This window comes from Hipposideros armiger, unplaced genomic scaffold (assembly GCF_001890085.2).
Source record: "Hipposideros armiger isolate ML-2016 unplaced genomic scaffold, ASM189008v1 scaffold_96, whole genome shotgun sequence".
NCBI lineage: Eukaryota > Metazoa > Chordata > Mammalia > Chiroptera > Hipposideridae > Hipposideros > Hipposideros armiger.
Genome location: NW_017731446.1, coordinates 198,616 through 223,558, shown reverse-complemented (window position 1 = coordinate 223,558; position 24,943 = coordinate 198,616). Strand labels below are relative to the sequence as shown.

General features: G+C 42.3%; 1 protein-coding gene across 1 annotated transcript in view; it reads right to left on the bottom strand.

Moving 5' to 3' along the window:
* SYN2 (synapsin II) overlaps positions 1 to 6,495 on the bottom strand; it is a 180,249-nt gene extending 173,754 nt beyond the window's left edge. The window contains exon 1 of the mRNA XM_019645999.1: positions 5,888 to 6,495. Within this exon, the coding sequence (XP_019501544.1) occupies positions 5,888 to 6,279 (392 nt within the window). The 5' untranslated portion in view covers positions 6,280 to 6,495. The remainder of the gene's footprint in view (positions 1 to 5,887) is intronic.
* Positions 6,496 to 24,943: the final 18,448 nt, after the last annotated feature.

Here is a 24,943-nt window from a genome sequence, read left to right as displayed (position 1 = left end):
ACACAGCAGGCATTACAGGATTGGCCCCTTTTTTCAGGATACCACATGGTAGCAATACTGTAAGAAGGAGGTACTAACTGGAGAGAATTAGAAGATGAGCCTCTTTCTCCAAAGGTTTATAAGTATTATCATATAGAAAAAATTATAGCGCTAATGCTTTTGAAAGAAAATGGCACAAAAACTGTAACATGAACATAAAGTAGTACTGTAAAGGAAGTTAGAGAATCTGTTTTAATTCTCTTATTTGACAGCTTTTAGAAACTCGAAATTCAGAGACAAAGCGATTTACCTAAGAATACACAATGGCACATTTTTAATGGTACAAACATTTTTAACCATGTCTTCATTCCTCAGGACAGACCACGTCTGTGTTCCCGTAGCACCCTACGTTATACTAATTATCATACTATTCTATATCAAAATCCTATTTACATGTCTGTCCTCTCCCCTAATGGACTCAATGATCTTAGTAGACAAGGCCTATGCCCAAATTATCCTTATATCCCCAGCACCTGCCTTGTGTTAGATGCTCAACTGCACAAAATCATATCTCAGTTAAAATTGTTTTGTAAATTTGAGGGGAACGTATGCAATTCAGGAAAACTTCCTATTAGGCCCCCATTACTTTTTTCTTAGCAAAGTATTGAAAAGAGCAATGTTACTACAGATCTGAACTTGGGTATAGAAAGACAATAAGCAATCTTAGGTAGACAGGGCCACTAAAGTAAAAATAGGTCCCTGAAAGGAAGGTCATCATTGTAGCACAGTGCTATTAACTTTATCATATTGTTAGATTTTGATGACTAGCTCTCTAAGAGAATCCTTCATGCATTTTACCATGACCTTTGCTGAAACATCAATAACACAAATAAGGAAGTGAAATTGCTGGTGTAGGTATAGTGTGATATGCTCATGTAGTTATTTTTATTTAAGCACTTACTAAAAAATCCACAATGAATCTTTAAAAGAAGCAGACACAAATAGTATTTTTAAGGGGAAAAAAAGGATTAAATTTGAGGGACCTACTCAAAGACTGACTTAAAAGTAGAAAGAAACTTGAGTTGGCATCAGAAGATGAGAGTTCTAGTCTCCATTCTCTCACTAACTTCTTATTTGACATTGGGCAGATAATTCTCTTTCTCTGGGCTAAATGATTCAGTTTCCTTTGAGTTCAAATGCTATTAATTATAAGATCAAAAGTCCCTATCAGCCTTTAGAGAACCAGAGGTGGAGAAAAACAAAAATTAGGAAAGTAGAAAGATGGTAAAATAAAGGGGTACTGTGGAACTGTAGCATAGCAGGGGGGTAAAAGCTTAGCAGAGAAACTGAAGTTCTAAATTCTATTGGGGTGTAGGAAAAGTCATGACTTATTTTTTCTATGTTTTTCATTGCAAAAATGCGTCATGACTTTTCCAACAACCCAATAGTTCTGGTTCTCCCATCAACTAGTTAATTAACCTTGACAAGTCACTGTCCCTCTTTAGATCAAGATTTCCCCCACTTATAAAGTAACCCAGTTGATCTTCCAGCTCTAATAACCTAGAATTCTAAGCTAAAGGCTACTGCCACTATGAACAATGAAATTCTATTGAATTGATATGTTCGTCTTAGTCAGAAACAGAACATATAAATATTTAACAGAGAAGAGTCCCAAACCTCATTTGAGCTTTCTCCCAAATTCTAATTCAAATATTTTTCTAGAGCCAGTCACAAGGACTATACTTTGAATTCCCCTATTCTTAATGAATTGCCGAAAAACTCACCAGAAAAGAATAGAAACAGGCGCTGCCTAGATAATATATCAATCTCGTCTCTTTGTTGTCTCCCTCTTTTCTGCCACTGTAGGTATCCTTATACTATCCACTGTCTGGACTGAGCCAAACCTACCTCTTGATTCAAATTCTTCAAGGCTGAGTTCAAATCTCACTACTTTCATGAAGCATTCCCTTCCCACTCTAGCCCACATCCATCTCTCACTCCTTTAAATTTTTATAGTACTACATTCCTGGTAGAGATTAAATGATATTTATAAAGAGCTTAGTAAAGCATTTGGCATGTAGTAGTTGCTCAATAAATGATAGCAGTTGGTGGTGTTGCTACACCTTTAGCACTAATCAATACCCTTTAGTTCAGTGCATCTTAAATTTAATGTGCATGTGAATCACCTGGAGATCTTATTCAAAGGCAAATTAATATTCAGTAGGCATGAGGTAAGACCTGATAATCTGTAGTTGAAAGAGCTCCTGGTTGATGCCAATGCTGTTGATCCAAGGACCATACTTTGAATAAAAGGAGTAGTTTTTAGTAAGCTTTTAAAACATGTATTCATTTTACCAGCCCAACTGGACAGAAACATCTTAGGAAACAAATACAATGCATCGTTTTTCTTAGTAGATATACCCTGTATAGAGAAGGTGTCCAATAAACATCTGTGGATTTGCCATATCTGCAGTCTCTAGATAATCTTTAGAATGCCTGGGCTGTACTGATTTTCAAATCAAACGCTGAGACATGTTATGATGAAAAACTCATTTTGTCCCTGGGATTGGAATCACTGGAAGGGAGATAGGGTAGAATTTTAGAGAAAACTTACCTCTTCACCAGGGAGCGTAATACACAGAAAAAAAACATATAAATGGATGCTTGTTCCTTGTTTAAGCTCAATGATCATTTATTAAAATTCAATCTTAACTATACTTCAAATTTAGGTATGAACCTTAAAAGAAGATGCATGTTCAAAATACACACATGTATGTACATATATAATTAGCGATTTACATATACATAAACCACTAATAATAATTACTAATAAGGTATATAATGAGCTTATATCATTCTTTTAATGAGACAGACACATTTTTCAATGATCCTTTAGTATGCAATTAATCTAAATATCTCAAGCAACCGATGACAACACATTTCAAGCAAAAGAGAGAGAAACACCTTCCAATTTCTCCATCAACTTGGTCAGTGGTAAGGTCCCCAAGTTCCATTGCCAATATTATACTGATAGTCAAAAGAATTTGCTGTGTATTAAGGCTGCTCTGAGAGGCTGCCTATTTTAAGCCCTTCTTTTAAATCTCCAATTATTTAAATGCTTGTTAAAACCCTCCTTATTTTAACATTATATAATTCAGATGGGACCAATTGTCTTAAATTCTACTGAGAGGCTACACTCTGGCTTCCTATTCAAGCACTAGGAAAATAATATTGGGCATATAATGACACTGCTCACTGAGTACTATCTAGATAGCTTAAACTGTGAAACGAATTTACTAATACCAGCCTTTAAAGTAAAAAAAGCACCTTTTAAGTCACTGTGTTTGTCATAAGCAGGCACCTTCTCCTTAACTCAGCAACCTTTCAATAAAACCAGTCATCAATATTTAACCAAGATGTTTTTAACAAATTTTAACAAATGTTAGAAGACAAACTACAATTCTTAGAATTGCTATTAAGCACAGAAACACAGAAGCACAGAACTGTTGTCAAGAACTAGACTCAAACTGGGTTTTTTACTTTAATAAATCAATGTTGTTACTTCAGAGAAAATCAGAAAACGGTTGGAAGTCAGCACATGGTGGCTTCTGTTACTTCCATCAGAAGTCTAGTCTCCAAGGCAAGGCAAATTCCCTGGTTCATGCCAGGTAGTCTTCCTAGAGAATAATAGTATCCAAGATAAGTTTCAAATCTCAAGCCACTGAAGCAGTTAGAACTAAAACGCAAATCTACAACAGCCTTATCATACCCATACAAATGAGTATTTTCTTAACTGTGGGTACCTAACAGGTCATTAGATCCAAAATAAATGCCTTCAACTGGATAAATCAGGACAAGGTGCTGGAGGATCAGGTTCTTGCACAGAAAAATGAAGCACCAATGTCATTCCCAGTTCTCCTCTCATTGTCCTGGTCTGTCTTCAAGGCTCACATTGTGTGAAGCTTTCTCCAATAACTTCAGCTCTCACTAATGACTTCATTTATTGAATGCCTAAAATAGTAGTCTAAGCTAATAATTCTAGATTCCTTTTTGTTAACTGTTTCATGTTTCCATTTTGTCTCCCAAATTTGAGTATGAGTTCTCTGTAAGGCCCCTACACTGCCTGGCCCCTAGAGGGAGCCTATTATTAATATTGCTAATAACATAGTAATAATAATGAGGCAATATAACAGTGCACTGGCAATAGTGGCGTCAAATGGGCTATGTTGAAATCCCGGTTCTACTATTTGCTGGCTGTATGACTGAGAACACATTACTTATTTTTTTGCTGAGCTTCTGTTTAGTGAGAATTCAATGAGATCTATAGTATTAGAGCACCTGGTACAGGCTCTGGCATATAATGGATGCCCAGTGAAGCTTAGTTACCTTCCCTCCCCACTAATAAGCACTTGTTGATTTAAACTGAGTTAGAGTAATTCTCCTAGGGGGTTGTCAACGGCACCATCATTCATATTTTCATGCTTTCCTCGTTATACTCTTGTTTGTGCTTCTGTCATTTCCCAATAAAGGTCCCTTCAGATTTTCTACTCCAGAGCACTGTCTTGAGAAAAAGCCAACTACACAAGTCACCCAAATGACCATTCAGAACGGGCATATTAGGGGCCAGCAGGAGGGCATCTCCACGTTTACACCTCACTTCTATCACACTCATGCCAGCTCTCCCTCCCTCCCGGTCTCCCAGTGAGACAATGATAGAGAGAAAAGCAGTGAAGCAACCAAAAGAGGAAATGGAGATAAACAGCTCTGCGGTCCCTCTGTGCCTCCCTCTTGGGAGGAAACACTCAGGTCCAATCTCCAACCTCAACTCCTATGAGAAAGAAAAATAAACAAAAACAACCCTTCTGGTATTCCAGAAGAAAAAGCAACCCAGACTCCTGGCCTCTTCATCGCTTCAAGCCCTTCACCAGTCAGTTCCACCTGAATCACCACCCACCCTAACTACCCCCTGGGGTCAATTTTCTGCTACATAAAATAGAACCTCTTAGGATTGACCTGCCTTAAATGGATCTCATTCCTGCTTTTACCAACTGGAGGTGACATTTTCCCCCAGCCTTCACCATTCTAAATAATAATAATATGATGATGATGATTCCTGAAGTTCCTGTCTAATGCATTAAGGCAGATCTTTTTATTTGTGGTCCTTTAATGGTCCAGAATATTTTACCTCGGCCATCGTCTTCCCAGCTGGAAAAGGTCACCATCACTCCACTCCCCCCACACACACACACACACAGAGAAAAAAAAAAAACAAAAAACACAAATCCCCTCCCTCCTGCACAAAATACAAGAATTTTTTTTTATTATTCCTAAACGGACTTCAGCAGCGATGCCAGGGAACAAGCCAAACCTTGATGTCAATATTGATATCGGCATCCCTCGGGTCTGGTGAAAAAAATACCCTTCTCACCCTCTCCCCTCCAAATACCCACTTCCTTTCCAAATTCAATCGCGCCTTAGAAAGTAGAACCTTTTTGTATTGTTTTTAAATGTCCCTTTGGCGATCTGGTCCCATTTTTACCTCAGTTTTTCTGTGCCTAGGCTGAAAAGTCTGACCCCTCCGTACCCTCCTCAAAAACAAACTATTTCTTAAGACTCTTCCCGGCTGCACAAAGTAGCTCCTCCTTGCAGGTGTCTTGGAGGAGCTGAGACAAGTGAGGAAATCTCTTACCTCAGGATTCACCTTTCCAGGCGGATCCATGTCCCCCGCCCCGCAAACACCCCCCCTCCACTCACCCCCCATCTCCTCGCGGCGGGACCACGCAGGCCCTTCTTTTTATTGGTCTGAACTCTCTCCTTGGCACCCCGGAGCCATCTCCTCCGCGGACCCCAGCTGCCCCCCGCAGACCCCGGGAGCCCCGAGCGGCGGCGGCGGCAGCCGGGCACCTACCAGTCGGTGTGCGACTCGTCGACGACCAGCAGCACCTTGGCCTTCCTGGCAGCGGCGGGCGCGGGCGCGGGCGCGTCCACCAGGCCGGCAGAGGCGGCCGTCTGCTTCACGGCTTGGGACAGCGAGCTGAAGAAGCTGCTGCCCACCGACGGCGCCGGGGCTGCCTGCGGCGCAGGGTGCGGCGCGGATGCCGGGGCCGCCGGCGGCCTCCGCTCCGGGCCCGGAGAGGCGGCCGGGGGCGCAGACGAGGCCGCGGCCGAGGCCGCGCCCGGGCCGGGGGACGGCGGGGGCGGCTGCTGGGGCTCTGGCCGCTGCAGGTCCGTCATGTAACCATTGGGCAGGTTGGCGATGAAGCTGCTGTCAGACAACCGGCGCCGCAGGAAGTTCATCATCTGGCTTGAGGGGCTGGGGGCGCGCGGGGCGGCGGGGCCGGACAGTGCGGAGGGCGAGACTGAGGCGGCGGCTGCGGGCGCAGAGGTGGCTGAGGAGGCTGAGGCGGCTAACGCTCAGTCCGCGACGCGCGAGCCCAGCGGACAGCCGCGGCGGACTGGGCCGGGTGGGCCCAGCGGCGCGAAGCTTAGCGCCAGGGAGCGGGCGGGGCCAGGGGGCGGGGCCACAGATGGCACCGCCTCACTCCGCAGAGCCGGCACCGCCCCCGACTCGCTGCCTGCGTGTGGGGCACCTAGCCGTGGGTCTCCCGGGTCTGCGGACTTGGAGGCGGGGTAGAGCTAAGCCTCCTGCAACATGAGCGTAGCTCTGTGGGGAGGGCGTGGAAGCCAGTCCTGCTTCTCAAGAAGAGGGAAAAGGGAGCCAAAAGCCCCTACCACTTTTTGTCCCACCCGAGATGAAGGCAAAGGAAACTGTCCCCATTTTGGGGGGAAGAGAGGTGTTAGCCTTCCTGCCCTGCGGTGAGAAAGGAAGCATTCTCTGAGCGCGAGCGCGCGTGTACACACACACACACACACACACACACACGCTGTAGTGAGAAGAAAAAAAAAGAACCATCTCCTTTCCCAAAGCTGGGGAAAAGCTGTCATCTCCCCACACCCCAGGTGAGGGAGGAAGGAATAATCCGTCCTCACTAGCGCGCGCGCGCGCTCACGTACACACACACACACACATCCTATGCTGAGATGGACAAGAACTCCTCCCCTTCCTCAATGCTGGGGAGAAAAACATCCCCAACACCCCCACCCCAAGGCGATGGAGACAAGTCCCAGTGGGGAAGCAAAGAGTCATCTCTTCTACTTTGGGGAGGAGAGGGTGAAGAGATCCTCTCCACCCGGTCTTGAAAGGATGTGTGGGGCACATTTTTGATGCCTGCATTTGAGGATGGCTCACCCAAGAGCATGTATTCCTCTTCCCCTCCTCATTAACCAGAGAGAGGAAACCATGTGTAAGGCTGGAGATACACACACCGCCTCTCTAGAACTCCCAAATGGGATACCTAAGGCTCCCCTACCCCTTCTGTGTTCACCTCCCTGTGAGGTATTGGTGCATCCCATGTATTACAAAGAAGGCTATATCTCTTCAAGATCTTTCTATTTGGTTTTTCCAGTTTATTCATTGGCCAGATCTGCCTGGACCTCCATGAAGACTTCCTTGATTACCACCTTCCAATGTATACTCCCTAAATCTTGTGTGACCCCTGGACCTTTGTTTTCAACTCTCATGAGATATACTTTATCCCTGTATTGCAGAGGAACAAGACACAGCAGATACACTTCACATTCAGACCACTCTGGTGATATGTGATCTTGGGCAAATTAACCCTCTGAGCCTCTTTTCCTCATCTGATAAAAGGAAATAACTTTTCTAAGTTGTTACACAGAGTAAATGAGATCATGTATGTAAAGCACCTGGCACACAGTAGGTATTCTATTAGTGTTGACTGGATTCTTATTTGAACTAGTTCTCAGTATTTATTGGGCAGAGTGGAATCAATGAGAATCTTGTCACTACTATTGGCAGGCAGTTCTTGCTTCCTACATCCCAGCTGGCACTCAACTTGGAGCCAGGAGATGTACAGTTCAGCTCTGAGTCAGAGACCCAATGACATCCGAGAGGTGTCCAGCCAACTGTAATAATACAGCGGTCTTCCCATCTATCATGTGCCAGTCAGTGGTAAGAGCTGGATAGACCGATAAGAATGGGAAGTGGCCCTCGTCTGTGGGAAGTTTGCAATCTATGTGGGCATGGGCTAGAGGAGAGAGTGGGGAGGATAGATACAGGAACAACTAACCACAATAAGATGTGAGAAATGCATAATACAGTTGGGCAAGGTGGTTTAGGAGCACCAAGGAGTGAGGGATTCATTCTGCCTGTAAGGCTTATGGATGGCTTCTCAGGGGAGGTGACATTTGAGATGGGTCTTGAGGCAGCTACAAGAGTTTACCAGTAGGGGGGAAAGCACACAGGCAGAGAAAGCATGGAGGACTGCTAGTTGATGACTCCTCCAGGAACACTTCCCTCAATCTTCTGGGGTGAGCTAAATGTTTCATCTCCTGTGCTTGGCTTTGTCATAGCCCATGAAGAAATTATAATAAAATATTCTGACGACTAGAATATAAGCTTCTCAAGGATAGGATTTTAGTGTTTTAGTCATCTTTGGACCCCAACTCCAAGTAGACTGCCTGACACATAGTAAGGTTTCGGTTGTTTGAGAATCAAACTGTTCTCTTACCCAACTCAGTTCTTGTGTCTATTGGGAAATAAAACTAAGTCACTAATAGCTTAAGGAAATAAACTTAATGTATTGCCCTTCCTAGGAGTATTTTTTAGAGATTCAGAGGAATCTTTTCTAAAGGCATAAATCTCTAGTGATGATATTTCAAACACTGTACCACTTTAAGTTTTTTGGATGATTGGTTTTTTATATTTCACTAAGTTATTCCCCCTAACCATTAACTTGCAGTGTATGTATAATATTTAAAAATCAACCAATTAGCAAACATATTTTGAAGTGCCTAATATGTGCAAGGCATTATGCTAAACACTGGAGGGTAAAGTAGATTCCAGAAGGAAGAAAACCCAAGTTCTGCCCTTAGGAAGACAAGTCATGTGAACACATAGCTAGCAACAGAAGAGCAGAGTAACCAGAAAGTGGAGCAGGCAGTGAGTGTTAAGGAACCAGAGGAAGAGTAGATCTCTGGGGTAGGAGAAGATTTCACAGGGAAGGCAGAGCCCAGGCTTTATAAAATGGGTGGAATTCAGTTAACCAGAACAATGTAGAGAAAGCAACCGAAACAGAGGGAATAGCAAGATCAAAGTCAGGGAAGCTGGACTGGATAAGTTATAAGAATGTATAGATCTACTCCTTGAAGGCAAAGACCTTCTCTGTGTTATCACCATATTGCTTGAGCCTTAGAATCGCACCTGGCATGTAGTATGCATCCAAATATTTGTAAGAGAGGCTCTGAGAGGCTGTACTTGTGTGCATGTTTATGTTAGTGTCTATCCAGCTTTCTTTGTAGATGACAAACAATCTCAAGGTGAAGAGTTCTTTCTGCTTCTCTCAGAATGATCTACAAAGTCTGATATAATATCCAACACACAGTAAGTGACCCAATCTTGGGTGCTAGATCTGAATGTTCCCAGAGAACTGCTTAGCTATAGATTTCTTCGTTAATACAATGGAAGGCCACAAGACCATTATAAAATGTTTATCAAATATCCCATTAATTTGTTATTTTCTGGTAGGTTTTAGCAAGAATTACTCATGGAAGAACAGACTTTTCTTATAATTGGGCATGGTGGTCATTACTCTGTTGTATATAATCAGAAGATTTTCATTAGTTAGCACAACTGTAAGTCATATGTGCGTAAACCAATATCCTCCATGCTCCACTGAGTTTTTGACAAGAAGTGTCTTCGTGGCATGCAAAAATACTTTATTATAAATGGGCTTGGGTTTTTTGTTTGTTTGTTTGTTTGTTTTTCTTGGGGTTTTTTGTGGGGGGAGGTTTTTAATGAGCTGTAATGAAAATCTTTTCCTTATCCTTACCGATGGAACTAGGTTCCAGATGCAGGGAGAATATAGCACCATTAGTCTATGTTATGCCTTGCCTTTTCCATGGAATTGAAGGGCGAGCAGGAATTGGAAATGTTACAAAATGTAAAATCCTGGTGCAGTTAGGCCCTTTTCTGCCTATATCCTTGAGACCAACGAACCATTCCCCATCACCAGGTGGAAGGCATTTCTCCCAGAGCAATCGGTGGAGGGGGTCTCCCCCACCTTTTTTAATGATTCAGGGATCAATTAGCCAACTGTCAGAATCTCAGAGAATTTCAGAAGCCCAGGACTCTTTGAGGAGCTTCCTTGTGTAATCTTTATCTTTCCACTAAATTGTAAACACAAGTAAACATCTGGCAACTGCAGATGAAAGAATCCTGTTAAAATCAAGAACCAATTTAAATGCTTTACCGCCTCTTATTTCTCTCTTCCCTTTAGCAACAATGCAGCCCAGCAACCTCACAGGGAGAAAGGCTGGGTACAAGACTACGAAGTAATTGAAGTGTTTTCTGCAGGCAAAGCTCAAACACAGAGCTTAAAGGGAAACCTAGTGCACCGAGCCTCCTGGCAAAATGCTTTTTGACTGGGTGTCCTCCCAAACAAGGAAGTTTGCTAGAACATACCACCCTTGGCCCTTCCTCAATTCTCAGGATCAGGGACCCCATTCAGACCCACCTGCCCTAAAGAGAAGTAGAAAAAGTTTGGGATTCAGAAACTGTGGGTTCTAGTCCCAGCTCCATCACTAATTGGCTTTAAGATTTTCAACAAGTTGATGAACTGTCTGGATCTCTTATGTAAACAGTGAGGGATAGATCTGCCTTGGGCCTCTCAAGAGAGAATATTGGAACACTTTGAAAATGACAAAGCTTTATCATTATTTCCTTTCATACATATTTTTACCTGTCATATGGAGAACCTGATTGAACTGAGAGTTTGTCACCTCCATTCAGGTGGGCCTTCTTGACAATTAGCCGTGTGGACATGTGCACGCCTTCCTCCTCTACCTCTGTATAGAGGACAGTTATATTCCCAACTTTAAATTCTCCAAAGATGGCCATGTCAGCTGGGCCAGTTGCTATAATTAGAAATCACACAAACTTAAGTTCAATGTGTAAATCTGCCTCATGGTAGCTGTGTAACTTTGAACAAATCACTTTCAGCCTCAGTTTCCTCTCTGTAAAAGACCAGTGATAATTATCATCAGGACCTTGAAGGACTGTTTTGAGGACTAATGAAGATAAAATATCTGAGTATGTTTTATAAGCTGTAAAGTACTGTGCAAATGTTAGCTATTAATATTTCTGACGCCAGGGAAATCACGAAATTAACCAGTACCGCAACTAAAATACAAAAAAGTTCTCCCCCCACACATCCTTATCCCAAAGTTACACACCCAGGAAAATTCATAGAAGGCATGAGGTGGACCCTCTGCAGCTACCCCCAGGCTGTCATACCTGCTAAAATAAATGTGATAAGCACTTCAACTAATGGCTTCTACCTTGCTGGGTGACCTCAAACAAGGCACTTAACTTTTCTCTTCAAGCTTCCATTTCCTAGCTTGGAAAATGAGGGAGAGAGAGTTGAGCTGGGTGATCCCCAGGGTCCAGTGTTTGGAGATTCTCTGAGTGGAGCCCCATGGGGGAAATAAGCACCTGATATCACCAGACTGAACCAAGGAACACAGGAGCCGAGTCTTGGGAGCAAACACAGAGCACAGACAGATGATCTTAGGAAAAAAGAAAGAAGCAGGAGCTCCCAGGAAACAGGGAGCATGAATTCTAATTCTAAGTGTGTCCCTGACTTAAGGGAGTCAGAGGCGGTCCCTTGCCAAGTCTCCATTTCTCTGACAATATTGGGGACATAATAATAATTGCAACTGATTAGATGCTGACTACATGTCAGCAATTGCCCATGTGTTATCTCATTTAATCTCCCATAAGGGAGGTGTTAAATATCCCGTTTTACCAATGAGCAATTAGGCTTCAGAGAGGTTACACCAACTAACATGAGATCTCAGAACTAAAAAGTTGCAGAGCTGGAAGGCTCTGGTTGCCTGCAAAGCTCATGAGAACCCCCATTAGGATATACAGGAAGGCCCCTTAGAAAGGTGCCATCCATCAGCAGTTTGCCTAATAAACACATTTATTGCAAACCACAGAAGAAATAATATGCCCTCCTGGACTCTCTTCAGAATCCCTGCCATCTCCCTTTGCCCCAAATCCTGCAGACACAGAAGGCTTGGCATGCTATATAAACATGCCTGCCCCAGGAACAAGCTAGCCTCAAGCAAGAAGAAGATAGTTGATGAGACACCCCTCTCTTCACACACCCTACTCCTACACCAGCTTGGTCCACAGTTCCCCACAAAGCAGCTCTGGCCTGTTTGGGATGCTGGTGTATTGGCTGTTGCCATGGTGATAGGGGAACATTTGTGTCATGCACATATGAGCAGCATCTACACATTGCTTCACAGATAAATGAAAGAGCACCCCTTCCACTTAGCATTCAACCCAACCCAGGGGCAGGGCTGAGCTTTCTGTACCAAATCAGTACAGAGTGAGCCCCTCCCTCTACCTCTAGTACAGTTCCTCTTCAAGGGGGCAGCTTCCAGGTGGTAAGAAGAGATATTTACAAGATGCCAGTGAATGAGCTGTTGTGTTTACAGAAACAGTGGGCAGCCCCTGCCTCCCCAGTCCTGTTTGGCCACTCCCAGATTGTAAAACTGATTAATCTTTAGCGTCAGACCCATGTGGGTTTATCCTATACCTCAGCCACTTATTAACAAGGCAGTCACATGCAATTTCTTTAATGAGAGTCAGTTTACTTATCTATAAAGTGAGGTTAATATTTCTTTGCAGGGTTGTTGAAGGAAATTAAGTGAAATCATGTATAAATAGTGCCCAGTACAGTGTCTGGCACAAGTTAGGTACATATTCATGATAGAAATTATTTTAAAGAAAGAAATGTAATTAAACATATGTTCTGATTTGGAGACAAATATTTGAATCCCTAGTTCACCACATAATAGATTAAGAACTATATAAAATTCTGAAGTAAGTTTTGAGTCTCATTTCCTCATATGTAAAATGAAGAGATCAGGATGAGATTTATAGGCTCATGACCTACGAGATTCTATGTGAAGATTTTATTTTGAATGTCTGGTTATAATATCTCTGCCAGGAATCTGAGGATTTGGGCAAAAAAGAAAAGAAAAAGACATCCTATTCTTTATTGGTGAAATGGCATAAGGCGTAAATGACATTGCTCCTTAATGTAAATATCTGTACCTTGAGAAGTACTCCCACACACACAACACCACATTGTAAGAGTTCCTGCACAACTGTCCCCAGGGAAAGGTTTCTTAGTGCTGGGGCCAGCTCTGAGTAGCTGGCCCCATTTCTTCTTCTCTTGAAAACAGCCAGCTCCAGGGATTGGAGAAAAACAAAGTCATAGTCCAAGGTCAAACACTTGATTGTTGTTTTAATGTGTGTGATTCAGCCCGAAAACTGATCAGCATTCCCCCCCACACACACACACACACACCCCGCATCACCCTGCACATCTGCAGAGCTCTGCCAGAGCTAGAGGCCCTCTGGAAGGCTGAAGACACCTGGCTGGCTTACCCGTCTGTGTTCCTGATTAGGAGTGAGTCAGTATTCCTATTTCTTGGTTTTTATCTTCTCCCTACATTGCCAGTGTCAAGAGAATGTCTTCTCTCATTTCCAAAATAGCATCTGGTCCATTTGAAACAGGCTAGCAGTAGGCTCTGTGCCAACACCCTCATTTCTTGGAAGATAGAAGGCTTCCCCTATCCAATTATCTAAAAGTCCCCTTGCCTGATGATTCATCCAACTACTCCATCATAGTTCTGGGGATCCTAAAGTCACCTTGAACAGATCAATAGTGACGATAGCTTCACACACTGCCTTGAATTCTTACAACAACTTCACAAGGTAGGAATCACACCTTCATTTAAACAAATGAGGAAACAGAGGCTCAAAGAGGAGAAGGGACTTCCCCAAAGTCACACAGTCTGTCACAGGAGAGACTCTAATTCCCGACTTTAGGAGGAAGAGTTGAACACTCACTGCCACTTACTTTTCCTGCAGGCCATAGTAATTGAATTCTTTGGAAACTGCTGGGACTCAGGGAGCACAGCAGCCAAAGGTTCCAGAAAATCAGCTCCTGTGCCATCTCCAGTGTGCCTCCCAGCCTTTGCCCGAGCTGTTCCCTCTATTTGGGATACGCTTCCCCATGCTTTGCAGTATGGTGCAGTGAACAACCACAGGTTTGAACTGTTGTGGGATCCTAACTGTACCATTTACAGCTTTATGATCTCATACAATTTTATCAAATCTCCATAACGTTTCCTTCCTCTGTAAAGTAGGGCTAGCTACCTCAGTGCTGTCATGAGGATTCAAGCTAAAAGAGCCTAGCAAGGTACCTGGCAATTAGCCGGTGGAGAGATTATAACCACTCCTCCCAAATGCAGCTCAGGCACCACCACCTCTATGAAGCCCTCTCTGACTGTGCCTATCTCCCCTGTGCCCTAATTTTCATTCATTTTTTTCTTTATTAATTCACCAAATATTTCAAATACATAAATAATCCAGTCATAGTACTCAGCACACAATACTGTAATTATAAGGTCACATTCTGTTTTCCTCATTAGGCTGTGATCTTTCTGAGGGCAGAGATTGTGACAGAGTCATTTCTGAATCCTAACTACCAAGTCCAGGGCCTGGCACGAGAAAGGAAGACAGAACGAAAGAAAAAGGAAAGAATAAAAGGAAAGAGAAAGAAAAGAAAACAAGGCACAGGACTGCTTACGAAAACCTACTCCAAAATAATACCACATCTCTGTAGCCAGGCAGATAGTAAAAACACCTGGTCCTTCCCCAGACTCTTCAGCAAATGCCTTCCAATTCCCCCATTGGCAAGAGCCAATAACAGGATGAGAAGATTAATGACCGCCCGAATAGGAAGCCTCGGATGAGCCCCGCATTGAGAGTGCAGACAGGCAAGTGGTGAGTGGGAAAACGCAGCTGCAGAAAGGAAAATTCCGTCTGTGTAGCCGCTGGGCATAGACAGCCGTCCCAGGCCTGATGACTGCATTGAGGGCCGTAGACTGAGCTCCGCCCACCTCCAGCAACTGCCGCTGCAGAACCCTTGGCAACAAGCCTGGCAGGTGATGAAGACAGCTACCAATTCAACAGGAAGGCTGGAGGCTCACCCGGGTGGGGGAGGACTCAGCGCCAGAGCTCTATGGAGCTGAAGCTTAGAGCCCTAAGCCTTAGGAAAAAGTACCAGGGAGGAGGAGAACAGGGTCTTCTTTCTCTTTGCTCCCCAGACAGTGTCTCTGCCCACCCCTAAATCATCTGGGGGACTTCTTAAAATTTCCATTCTAAACCCACCATCCTTCCAACACAGAGGGTAGCCAGGCATTCATGATTCTCCAGTCTACCTTTCCAGCTATTTCCTAATCTTCCTTGACCTGCTCTGCAGCCATACTCAACTTCTTTCTGATACCCACACAAGGCATGCTCTGTCATACCTCTGCTAATGCTGTCCCCTCTTCTGAGGATGCACTCTGCCCATGCTTTGCTGTGTTGGGGTCAGTTTCCCAGAAGCAGACCTCCATACTAGGATTTCAGTGCAAAGCGTTTGCCTAAGAGGTGATCCCAGGAAGCACCAGTGGGGACATGGACAAATGAGACTGGGGAGGCAAGGAAGCGAGGAAAAGATGCATTAGCGAGCAGGTTACCACTTTGGGCAGCTGGGGCCCAATCCCACTGAACAACATTAGTGGCTAGATGTCGTAGAGCACATCTTGGAGCTGTCCCACTCACTGGGTAAGAACACTAGGGCATTTTCCTGCCAAATCCTGTTTGAGATTAGCTGAGTACTACTCCTGGGAGCCTTAACTCCCCAGCAGCTTGCCCGGTGCAAGGGCCAGGCCCATCCCTTCACCAGAGCTAGATCTCAAGTAGAGAGTTTCAGAATACTCGTACCATCTGCCACCCTTGCCAAATTAGCTAACTATTCCTTATCTTTCAAGGCCAAGCTCAACAGATAATTCCTCTAATCCCCAATAAATTTCACAGCCCCCTTCTCTGCATTCCACGGGGAATGTTGAACACAACTCTATTAAATATTTATCCTTATTTATTATAGTGACCTTCTGCCTATCTTCCCCACTGGACCATGGGCTTCTGTAGGGCAGGAATTGTGACATTGTTCATTTCTGTGTCCTCAACTCCCAGAACAGGATGACACATAGATAGCAGGTGCTCATTAAATATTAGTGATGTTTGGGAATGTAAATGAACATTGATAAATTCCAGTACCAGCCCAATATTCCATTTTTCTGAGAGGATACTCTAAACCCTACAGCCTTTTGTGATTTGAGGAGAAAATAGTGTCACATCTGTAGAAAGTATAATACTGAAGGCTGCCTCAATTTCCTCAAGGTGATCAAATGTCAGGACACCAACGTAAGTCTATCCAAAGACAAGTCTATCCAAAAAGTCTCGGATGAAAGCAACATAAACTTTACTTTGCCATCTTCTGCCCTGGTGTGGACGGACACCTCACAGTGGATGAAAAAGCATTGGATTCATACAGATTTGTAGTTGTTTATAACATACATAACATCATCATCCTGTTTTAGTATCCTTGGCACCCATACTAGAGGAGCTTATTCGTATGGATAGGGCATTCCCTCTTTCAGAAACCACAGATGCCATTTGTGCCTCATGGGGTCTAGGTCTTGCTTGAAAGCTGGTGGCAGGAACTAGAACCCAAGTCAAGTCACATGTGATGTTTCCCAAGACACCCTGAGGCAATACTGCCAGATTGGAGATTTAAATATTTACCAAAACAACATCCAGTTAGGAAATATGAGGGAAGGGGGGAAATCTTTATAATAGCAATAAAAAAAGATATATTATCCATCAGTAAACTTAACAAGATGTATGCAAGTTCTACTTGCAAAAAAATTAACATCACTAAGAGACACCAAAGAATAATTTTTTTAAAAGAAAGGTATTTCTTGGGTGGGAGACTCAACATAATAAAGATGTCATTTACCCCCATATTCATCTGTAAATTTAATACAAATCCAATAGAAAAATACCAACACATTTGGGGAGGGAGGAACTAAACAAATTGACTCTGAAATTCATATGGAAAAATAAACAACCAGAAATAGCAAGGAGAATTCTGAAAAGGAAGAGTAGTAGAAAGGGAGGGACTAGTTCTATCAGATATTAAAACATGGTATTAAGCTGCAATAATTTAAACAGTGTAGTGCTTGTGTATCAAAAGACAGACCAATAGATAGAAAGCTCAGAAATAAACCTAAACTTATCCAGAAATCTAGTATAGAATAAATGTGGCACTTCAAATCAGTGAGGAATAAGATTATTCAATAAACATTGTTGGAATAACTGAATAGTTATCATGGGAAAAACTTAAATAGGATCCATACTTTACACAGTATAGCAAAAAAATTTCAGATAGATCAAAACCAAACATAATAGAAGAAAATGTAGGGAATTTTGTTTAATAATCTTAGAGGGAGGAATAGCTGTCTAAGAATGACATATTCTAGCCATAAAATTTAAAAATGGATTAATTTGACCGCCATATTTCTCCATGGGAAAAAAAAAACCTTCTCATATTCAAAACGCCAAAGACAAACTGGGAAAAATACTGGCAATTCATACCACAGGCATAGGACTAATTACTTTAACATATTAAAAGCTTCTAGATATTAAAAGAAGAAAACAACAATTCTGTAGCAAAATAAGTCACAGAGGTGAAAGAAAACACAAATGACTTCTAAACCTCATACATAATAACAGAACTGAGTGATGGGGAAATGCCCATATACTCTTCTGTATCTCTAAATTGTGGGCCGTTTTTCTATATTACCTGATTAAAAAAAACCCAAAAACCCCAAGTTAAAAAAAAAGAACAAAAAAATATATTTTAGTAAGTATCAATAAGACCCTGGATAATATGATATGATATGCTATGATATGATATATGATATTAATAGCTGAAAGGACAACTGTAGACACCAAAGGCAAACACGGAAAAACAAATAATAAAGTTGGTAACTGAGAGAGTTAAAAGCAAGGTGGGGGAGTATAGAGGGGTGATCAATCACTCAGGCTTTGGTGTTCAAGTTCTAGATCTAGTCTGTGCCAGATGTGTGACTTTGGCAATTGACTTCATTCCATGACTCTCAATTTCCTCATCTGTGAAATAGGAACAATCGTAGTCATTATTTCAAAGACTATTTTTTTAAGATTTTATTGGGGAATTGGGGGAGGGGAACAGTGTTGGGGAATCGGGGAAGGGGAACAAACAAGTTGCTGTCCTTTTGTTCCTCAGTCTAGTTGTGGAGGATGTTGCTTCACTGGCCCATGTTGGTATTATCATTGTGTTTTTCCAGGCTGAGGCAGTCGCTCGCCTACCATTAGATGGCCACTCATGTTGGCTCATGGCAGCTCATGAAAGCTCATGCCCATTCCCGGACAGCCCCACTGCAGCCTACGCCATCGCCAGCAACTCACGGCAGCCCAGCCCCAGGTGGAGCTGTTGTTCACCATCTTAGCTGTAGAGGGCACAGCGTCACTGACCCTCATGTGGGATCTGAACCAGGGCCCTGCTGCTCAGAGCTGGCGTTCCAAGCCAACTCCTAACCAACGCGCCATTCAGCTGGCCCTTCATAGGATTTTTCTGAGGTTCAAAGAGGCAATGCATGAAAAATGCTTAGGACAATGTCTGGCACATACTAAATGCACGAAGGGCACCTTACATGTGCTTGGAAGCAAGTGGGCATGACAGCTTAGTGGCTGTGCAGCATAGGTACAGAGTTCTAGACCTCTTACTTCCCCAACTTGACACTTATTAAGCTGTGTCTGTACTCCCTGCTGGCAGTCACCTTCTCTGATCTCAGAAGATCCATAGAAAACAAATACCCCAAATCCTCTTTTGTAGTTATTCTCCTTATTTCCCAAAGCCTCTGATACCCAAGAATTACAGATTTCTGTTGATTTGCACAGGGCTCTCCAGCCCTGATTTCTCCTGGAAAATTCCATTAATGCTCCAAATATACTAATCTATAATTGTGGCTCAATTCGGCTCATGGTAAGAGTTCAATATGTGCATTTTGCACTATGGCCATTCCACCCAGCAACCTTTCAAAAAGACCGTCCCACCCACTCATCATATTCCTGCCAGACCTTAAAAGCAAGCTATAAATGATAGCTGATACCCTAGGCAATCCCACAAGACCAGTCAACCCCGCTGCTATCTGATATTAACCCACTCCAAACAACCTGTCTCCCAGGTCTGAACTCCTGGCTCCATTCCCAGACGTTGACCCTTGCCTGTGGCCTCTTCTGGATTTTTGTAAAAACCCCAATACAGTAAATGTTAAAATAGAATTATATGCAAGGTGCTGTGGGATCACAGAGCAAGAACATTCAATTCAGCCTCAAGAGATAAAGAAATATTTTACAACCGAGCTGGACTTTAAGGAATAAATAAGACTACATTAACAAGAGAAGGAACAAAGTTCTCACTAGGCAGCAGAAAGGGCATCAACAAAGATATGATGATTTAAGTATGAGGAAGTTTCAGAAACAGCAAATAGAGTTTAACTAGACCATGAGCTCCAGTATCTTATTAACTGAGTCTTATTCTTGAGTGAATATCCAACCAACACTTAGCAGTGACCTGGAATATATTAATAGTAAGTGCTCAAAGCATTTTTTTCTGTATAGATTTTGTTCAGCTTTTTTGAGATATAATTGCTATACAACATTGTGCAAATTAATATGTACAATGTATTGATTTGATACAGTTACATATTGCAAAACTATTGCCATCATAGTTAGCTAACACTGGCATCATGTCACTTAATTACCATTTCTTTTTTGTGGTGAGAACATTTAATATCTACTGCCTTATCAACTTTCAAATATATAATACCACATTATTAACAATAATCACTATGCTGTACAATGCATTTTTTGTTGTAGAATTTCAAAGTGGCTAAAACATGGTGATGTGCGAAGACAGTGTGTGTGGGGGTGATAAGGCTGGACAAACAAGTTGGAACCAGGTGGTAACAAAAAATAATTAAATTAAATTCATTAATAATGTAATAATAAATAGTAACAATAGCAAACATTAATTATGTGCTTGATGTATGCTAGGCCCATGCTGAAAACCTCACATGCATTATCTCATATAACCTTTTCAACAACCCTATGAAGTAGGCACTGTTATCATGTCTTATTTTACAGTTGAAAATATTGATGCTCAGAAAGTAGAGTGGCTTCACAAAGATCAAACAGGCAGAATGGGGCAGAGCTGGGATTTAAACCTAAGTTCAGCTAATTCCAAAGAAAGGGCACTTCACCACAATATTGCCTCTCTTGCTAAAGAATATTAACTTGATTATGAGGCAATGGCGGGGTTGGGGGGGGCACCCATTGGAGCCATCTTAGATCTGTGGGATGACCTCAAGCTACAATGCATCAATGACCCCTTCTCTACTTTTCTGGCAGGCAGAGTCTAAGAAGTGCATTGAAATATCACCAGAGTGACAAGACAACACTGGATGGGAGAGGCCAAGTCAAAATCAGGAATGAGATTCGGGGTAGATGCTAGGAAGTGATCTTAAAAGCTACTTTCAACCCAGGTAGTAAGGACGGTTGTGCGCCAGGCCCTGTGCTCAGCACTTTCGCTGCATCCTCTTGTCCAGTCCTCCTGTGCACAAGCCCACCATGCCCATGAGGATTCTGAAGCTCAGAGAAGTGTAGGGTCTTGCTTAAGGTCACTTAGCTAGTTAGTAGCAAAGCAAGCATTTTCACCCAGGTGACAAGAGAAAACTTTTGAGATGCCCTAAATTAAATTACAGCAGACTGCAGAGTGGGAGGAAGAATCAAGGGAAGTTATTAACAGCCATGGGTCGAAACCAACAAAAGACTACTCATAGTCCTGAATTTATGTTGAAACTTTTAATCAACTTCCAGACAGAATAGTCAACCACTGGACACACTGCATCTTGCTTACACGTGAACTTTCCTGACTGTTGTCTACAACCAATCCAGAAGCATTATGGACTAGACACCTATCCCAGTACTTTTCTCACTTCACCTCTCCCTGCCCCCACCCTATCTATAACCTTTCAAAACAACTTACATCTTTCTTCTCCAAACTCATTGTATAAAAGAGCCCCTCAACTCCAGGACAGTGGCCATGTTTGTCTTCTCTATCTAGCCCTGCTGCTGGTGGTTTAGATTTCATGCCCTAGGACCTGGTCCTTTTTCTAGCTAGCATATGGTTCAATAAACCCTGTCTTTCGGGACAACTTTCAACCTCGAAGGTTTTTGTTTAACACAGGTATTTCTGACTCTTAAACCCATGTGTTTTTCTCCAGTTTTTAGCTTAATCATTTCATTCTTCTTTCTCATTGTGGCGAAGTAACAGGAGGCAGCTATTTTCAAGGTTTCAGGAATGGTGTGAAACCCTTGGTTTCACCAACTACACAAATGCCTCATAGTGGTCAGGGCCCAGTCTGTTTTGTCAGGCTTTTATCTTTGGTCAGCTGTTTTAATAAATCTGTCACACAGATAGGTCTGTGCCAAGCTGAGCCACAATCTAAGGTAAGCTGCCTTAAGAAGGATTTTACCCATAAGATTAATTGGGGGAAATTCCCAAACATTAACATCTTTTACTAGATTTCTCCAAGGAGGAATCACCCTCTTCCCAATCTGTGTCATTGGTGAAAAAGCACTCATTATCTCTGTTTTAAAATCTTAAGTTCTGTTTAAATGTGTTATTTGAAGTTATGCTCTAATAAACTTGGATCTATAATTGAAAGCTCTCTGGCTGAAAAAAGAATTGGTAACAACTTCTGAACTAGCTGTCAGAAAATGTAGTAATTGAAGAAAAAATTGAGTTTGAGGCATCAGTGTGATCACACCATTACATAAACTGTTTCTTTTTCCTTCTGCTTCACCCAGAGGTGAGAAAAGACCCCTCTGGGAAAAGGAGCGTGGCAGAGACTTCTCTGACTGAACAAGAGACCTTAGAACAACTGAGGCTGCTCCACTATCACTAAGCAGAGAGGGACATGAAACAGAGAAGCCACTGGGAATTGAGAAGTCCCTGGAAGGACGTTTAGTGTCAACCTTATTCAAAGCGTGTCCAGCATGTATAAGCTCTAGAAGGGTTTAATGGTAGGAGAGTTTCATAATGTTTCAAAAATATCACCTGCCCAGCAACCAAACCCTCCATTCTGGTCCTTCCTATCTTGCCCCATGCAACAGCAACTTTGGTTAAGAGCTAAAGCTGGTTAGAGGGGTGGAGGGACCTGCTCGGAGTCACAGAACAAGGACGTGTCAGATTCAGGGTTGTTTTTCCAAGCTCTTTGTTGCTAATGCTCCATGTTTACATCGCATCTATAGGTGATCTTAGAGAAATCAGATATGCTTAATACTGTCTTTATCCCACTTTATCTTTTTTTTTTTTAGTTTAAATCAGTTTTTCAGCAAAGTAGTTAGAGAAGATATTTGTCATTGAGGTCCTCAGACCCCCAGGTTTCACCTTTTTCCTTATTCCTCTTACTCTTGCCTCAAAAATCATCTCAGTATGCTCCCGTTCTCCTCATTTCCCTCTCTCCAATTAAAACCTGCTCTCAGGAAAGGGAGCACATATTCACGTTGGAATGCTTGAGCAACTGCACTTTAACAAGGATATGAGAATGGCCTAAGTTAGAGGCCATATCGAATGGCAGAGACCATCTAATGGGGGAAAGCATATCTTGAGGAAAACAAAGTCCTCCCAGAGGTCTCAAAGTTGTACCAATAGGGAACCAACTATATGCATTATAAATCATCCATTTCACCAACGTTATGGATTTGGACCAGTTTCAGTGAAAGACAGCATGGTGCCTCAGAAGCCACCGTGGGCCAGGAATCACCTGAGCTTTGTTTTTCTCATGTGTGAGCATTGGAGGTTGTATCTTATAGTATTTTGCTTAACGTTCTAGATTCAGGGTGGATTTTTAAGGGTCACAGCTCTACAAGCAGTCTGACCTGGAGAGGGTGTCATCTCTGTCAGTTATCATCTGGGAGAACTTGGCAGGTCACTGAACCTCACTAAGCCTTATTTTCCCCTTCTATGTGATAGGATAAAAGCACCTACCACAGAGTGTTGTGAGAAATCCAACAAATTGTGTGGTGCATGAAGGGGATCAATAAATATTAGTTATTATAACCATTGCCTCCTGTTAAAGGGTAACCAATTCTTCTTCAACCTGTTCTCTGATAGTTGGATATTGTTTCAATAAAGTTTGAGGATAAAGCTTCCTTTAGTTTTACTGAATTGTCTAACCTAACTTCAGGGAGAAATTTATGTCCAAAACAACTGGAAATCTACTGAGAAGAATGAAAATGGTTTCTTTGTTAAACAAATGACGCTTTAATATTCTAATGTTTCACCCTAGCATTTATGAGTCACTGAAATTAATTGACTTTGGTATTAAAATAGGCACATTATTGCCCTTATGTTTTCATAATCAACTCCCTGGAAAGTATTTTTAAAGAGAAAGCAGTATGTTACACCTAGTCAGCATTATAACATGATTAGTTCTCAAATTAACAAGGAGGAAAAAATATCACTTTTTTTTATCACATTAAATCTTCTTGGGAATGAAGTTGGATTCTAGCAGCTTAGTAGTTCATAACAATTCAGCATAGATCATACCCAAAAAAACTATTCAACAGAAAAGTGTATATTTTATGCATCAAAAGTTAAAATGTTTGTCATATGTTAAAACACCTCCTTACGTACCTGAGTTCTTTACAGTATCACTGATTTATTTTCCACCCCTGCTTTTTCATGCGCAAGTAAATGCAGGTTCTTTATAAGAAATAAAGATCAGCAAAAAGAGAAGAAAAGCTCCCAAGCTCTATCCAAACCAGAAACCTATCATTCATCCTTGATTTCTGTGCTCATCAGAACAATCACCTGATCTTGTCGATTCCACCTCCTTAACAGCTCTGGAATCTGGAAGCTCTCCATCCCACTGCCACCAGCCCAGGTCTAGCCTGACTGTCTGACCTAGATCCTTGCTACTCCAAGTGTGATCCAGGGACCACCAGCACGGGCATCACCTGAGAGCTTGTTAGAAATGCAGAATCGTAGGCCCCACCCCAGACCTACTGAATTAGGAACTTCATTTTAAGAAGATCCTTGGGCAGCTCATATGTACCTTAAAGTTTGAAGAGTACTGCACTAGAGCAGGTCAAAGCGGGGTCCCGGGTTCTGCATTTCTAACAAGCTCCCAGGTGAGACGGGATACGGCTCTTCCACAGAGGTTACTGACAGCATTGAGAATTATATCCAGCCATACCTAAAGCCTGTGTTATTCTTAGAGCAAATGGATTCTCTTTCATTTAAGCCAGTAGGTGTCAGATTTCTATCATTTACTTCCTAGAGTCCTGACTAACACAGGCAAAAAATATAACCGAGAAATGCAGGGAGTTAGTCTTTCTTGCCTTCCTTTCTCCAAAGGCCCATTCAATCCCTGTTATTTTCTCTGTGTCTGCCTCATTTTTTGCTCTCTACAGAATTTCTACCTTTGTGCGTATATGGCCATTACAGACCACCCCATAGTTTCCAAGGTAACCTATCTTCATTATAAATAACCACCCATTCTCAAATCCAATTCCAAATTGCTGGGAGAGAGAATCTAAATGATCCAGCTTGGGTCAGTTGTCCAATCCTGATCCAATCATCTAAGGTTTTAGGGCTTTGACAATTTACATAAATCTCTTGAACCTCAGATTCTTCATCAATGAAATGAGAGTAATAGCAATACTTACATCTTAAGTTTATTGGGAAGACTCAATGAGATCATACATGTAAAGCTTGATGCACAGTACCTGGTATATAGTCAATACACAAAAAATATAAGCCATGAAAATGATATTTCATTGATAATGATGGTGCCCGCC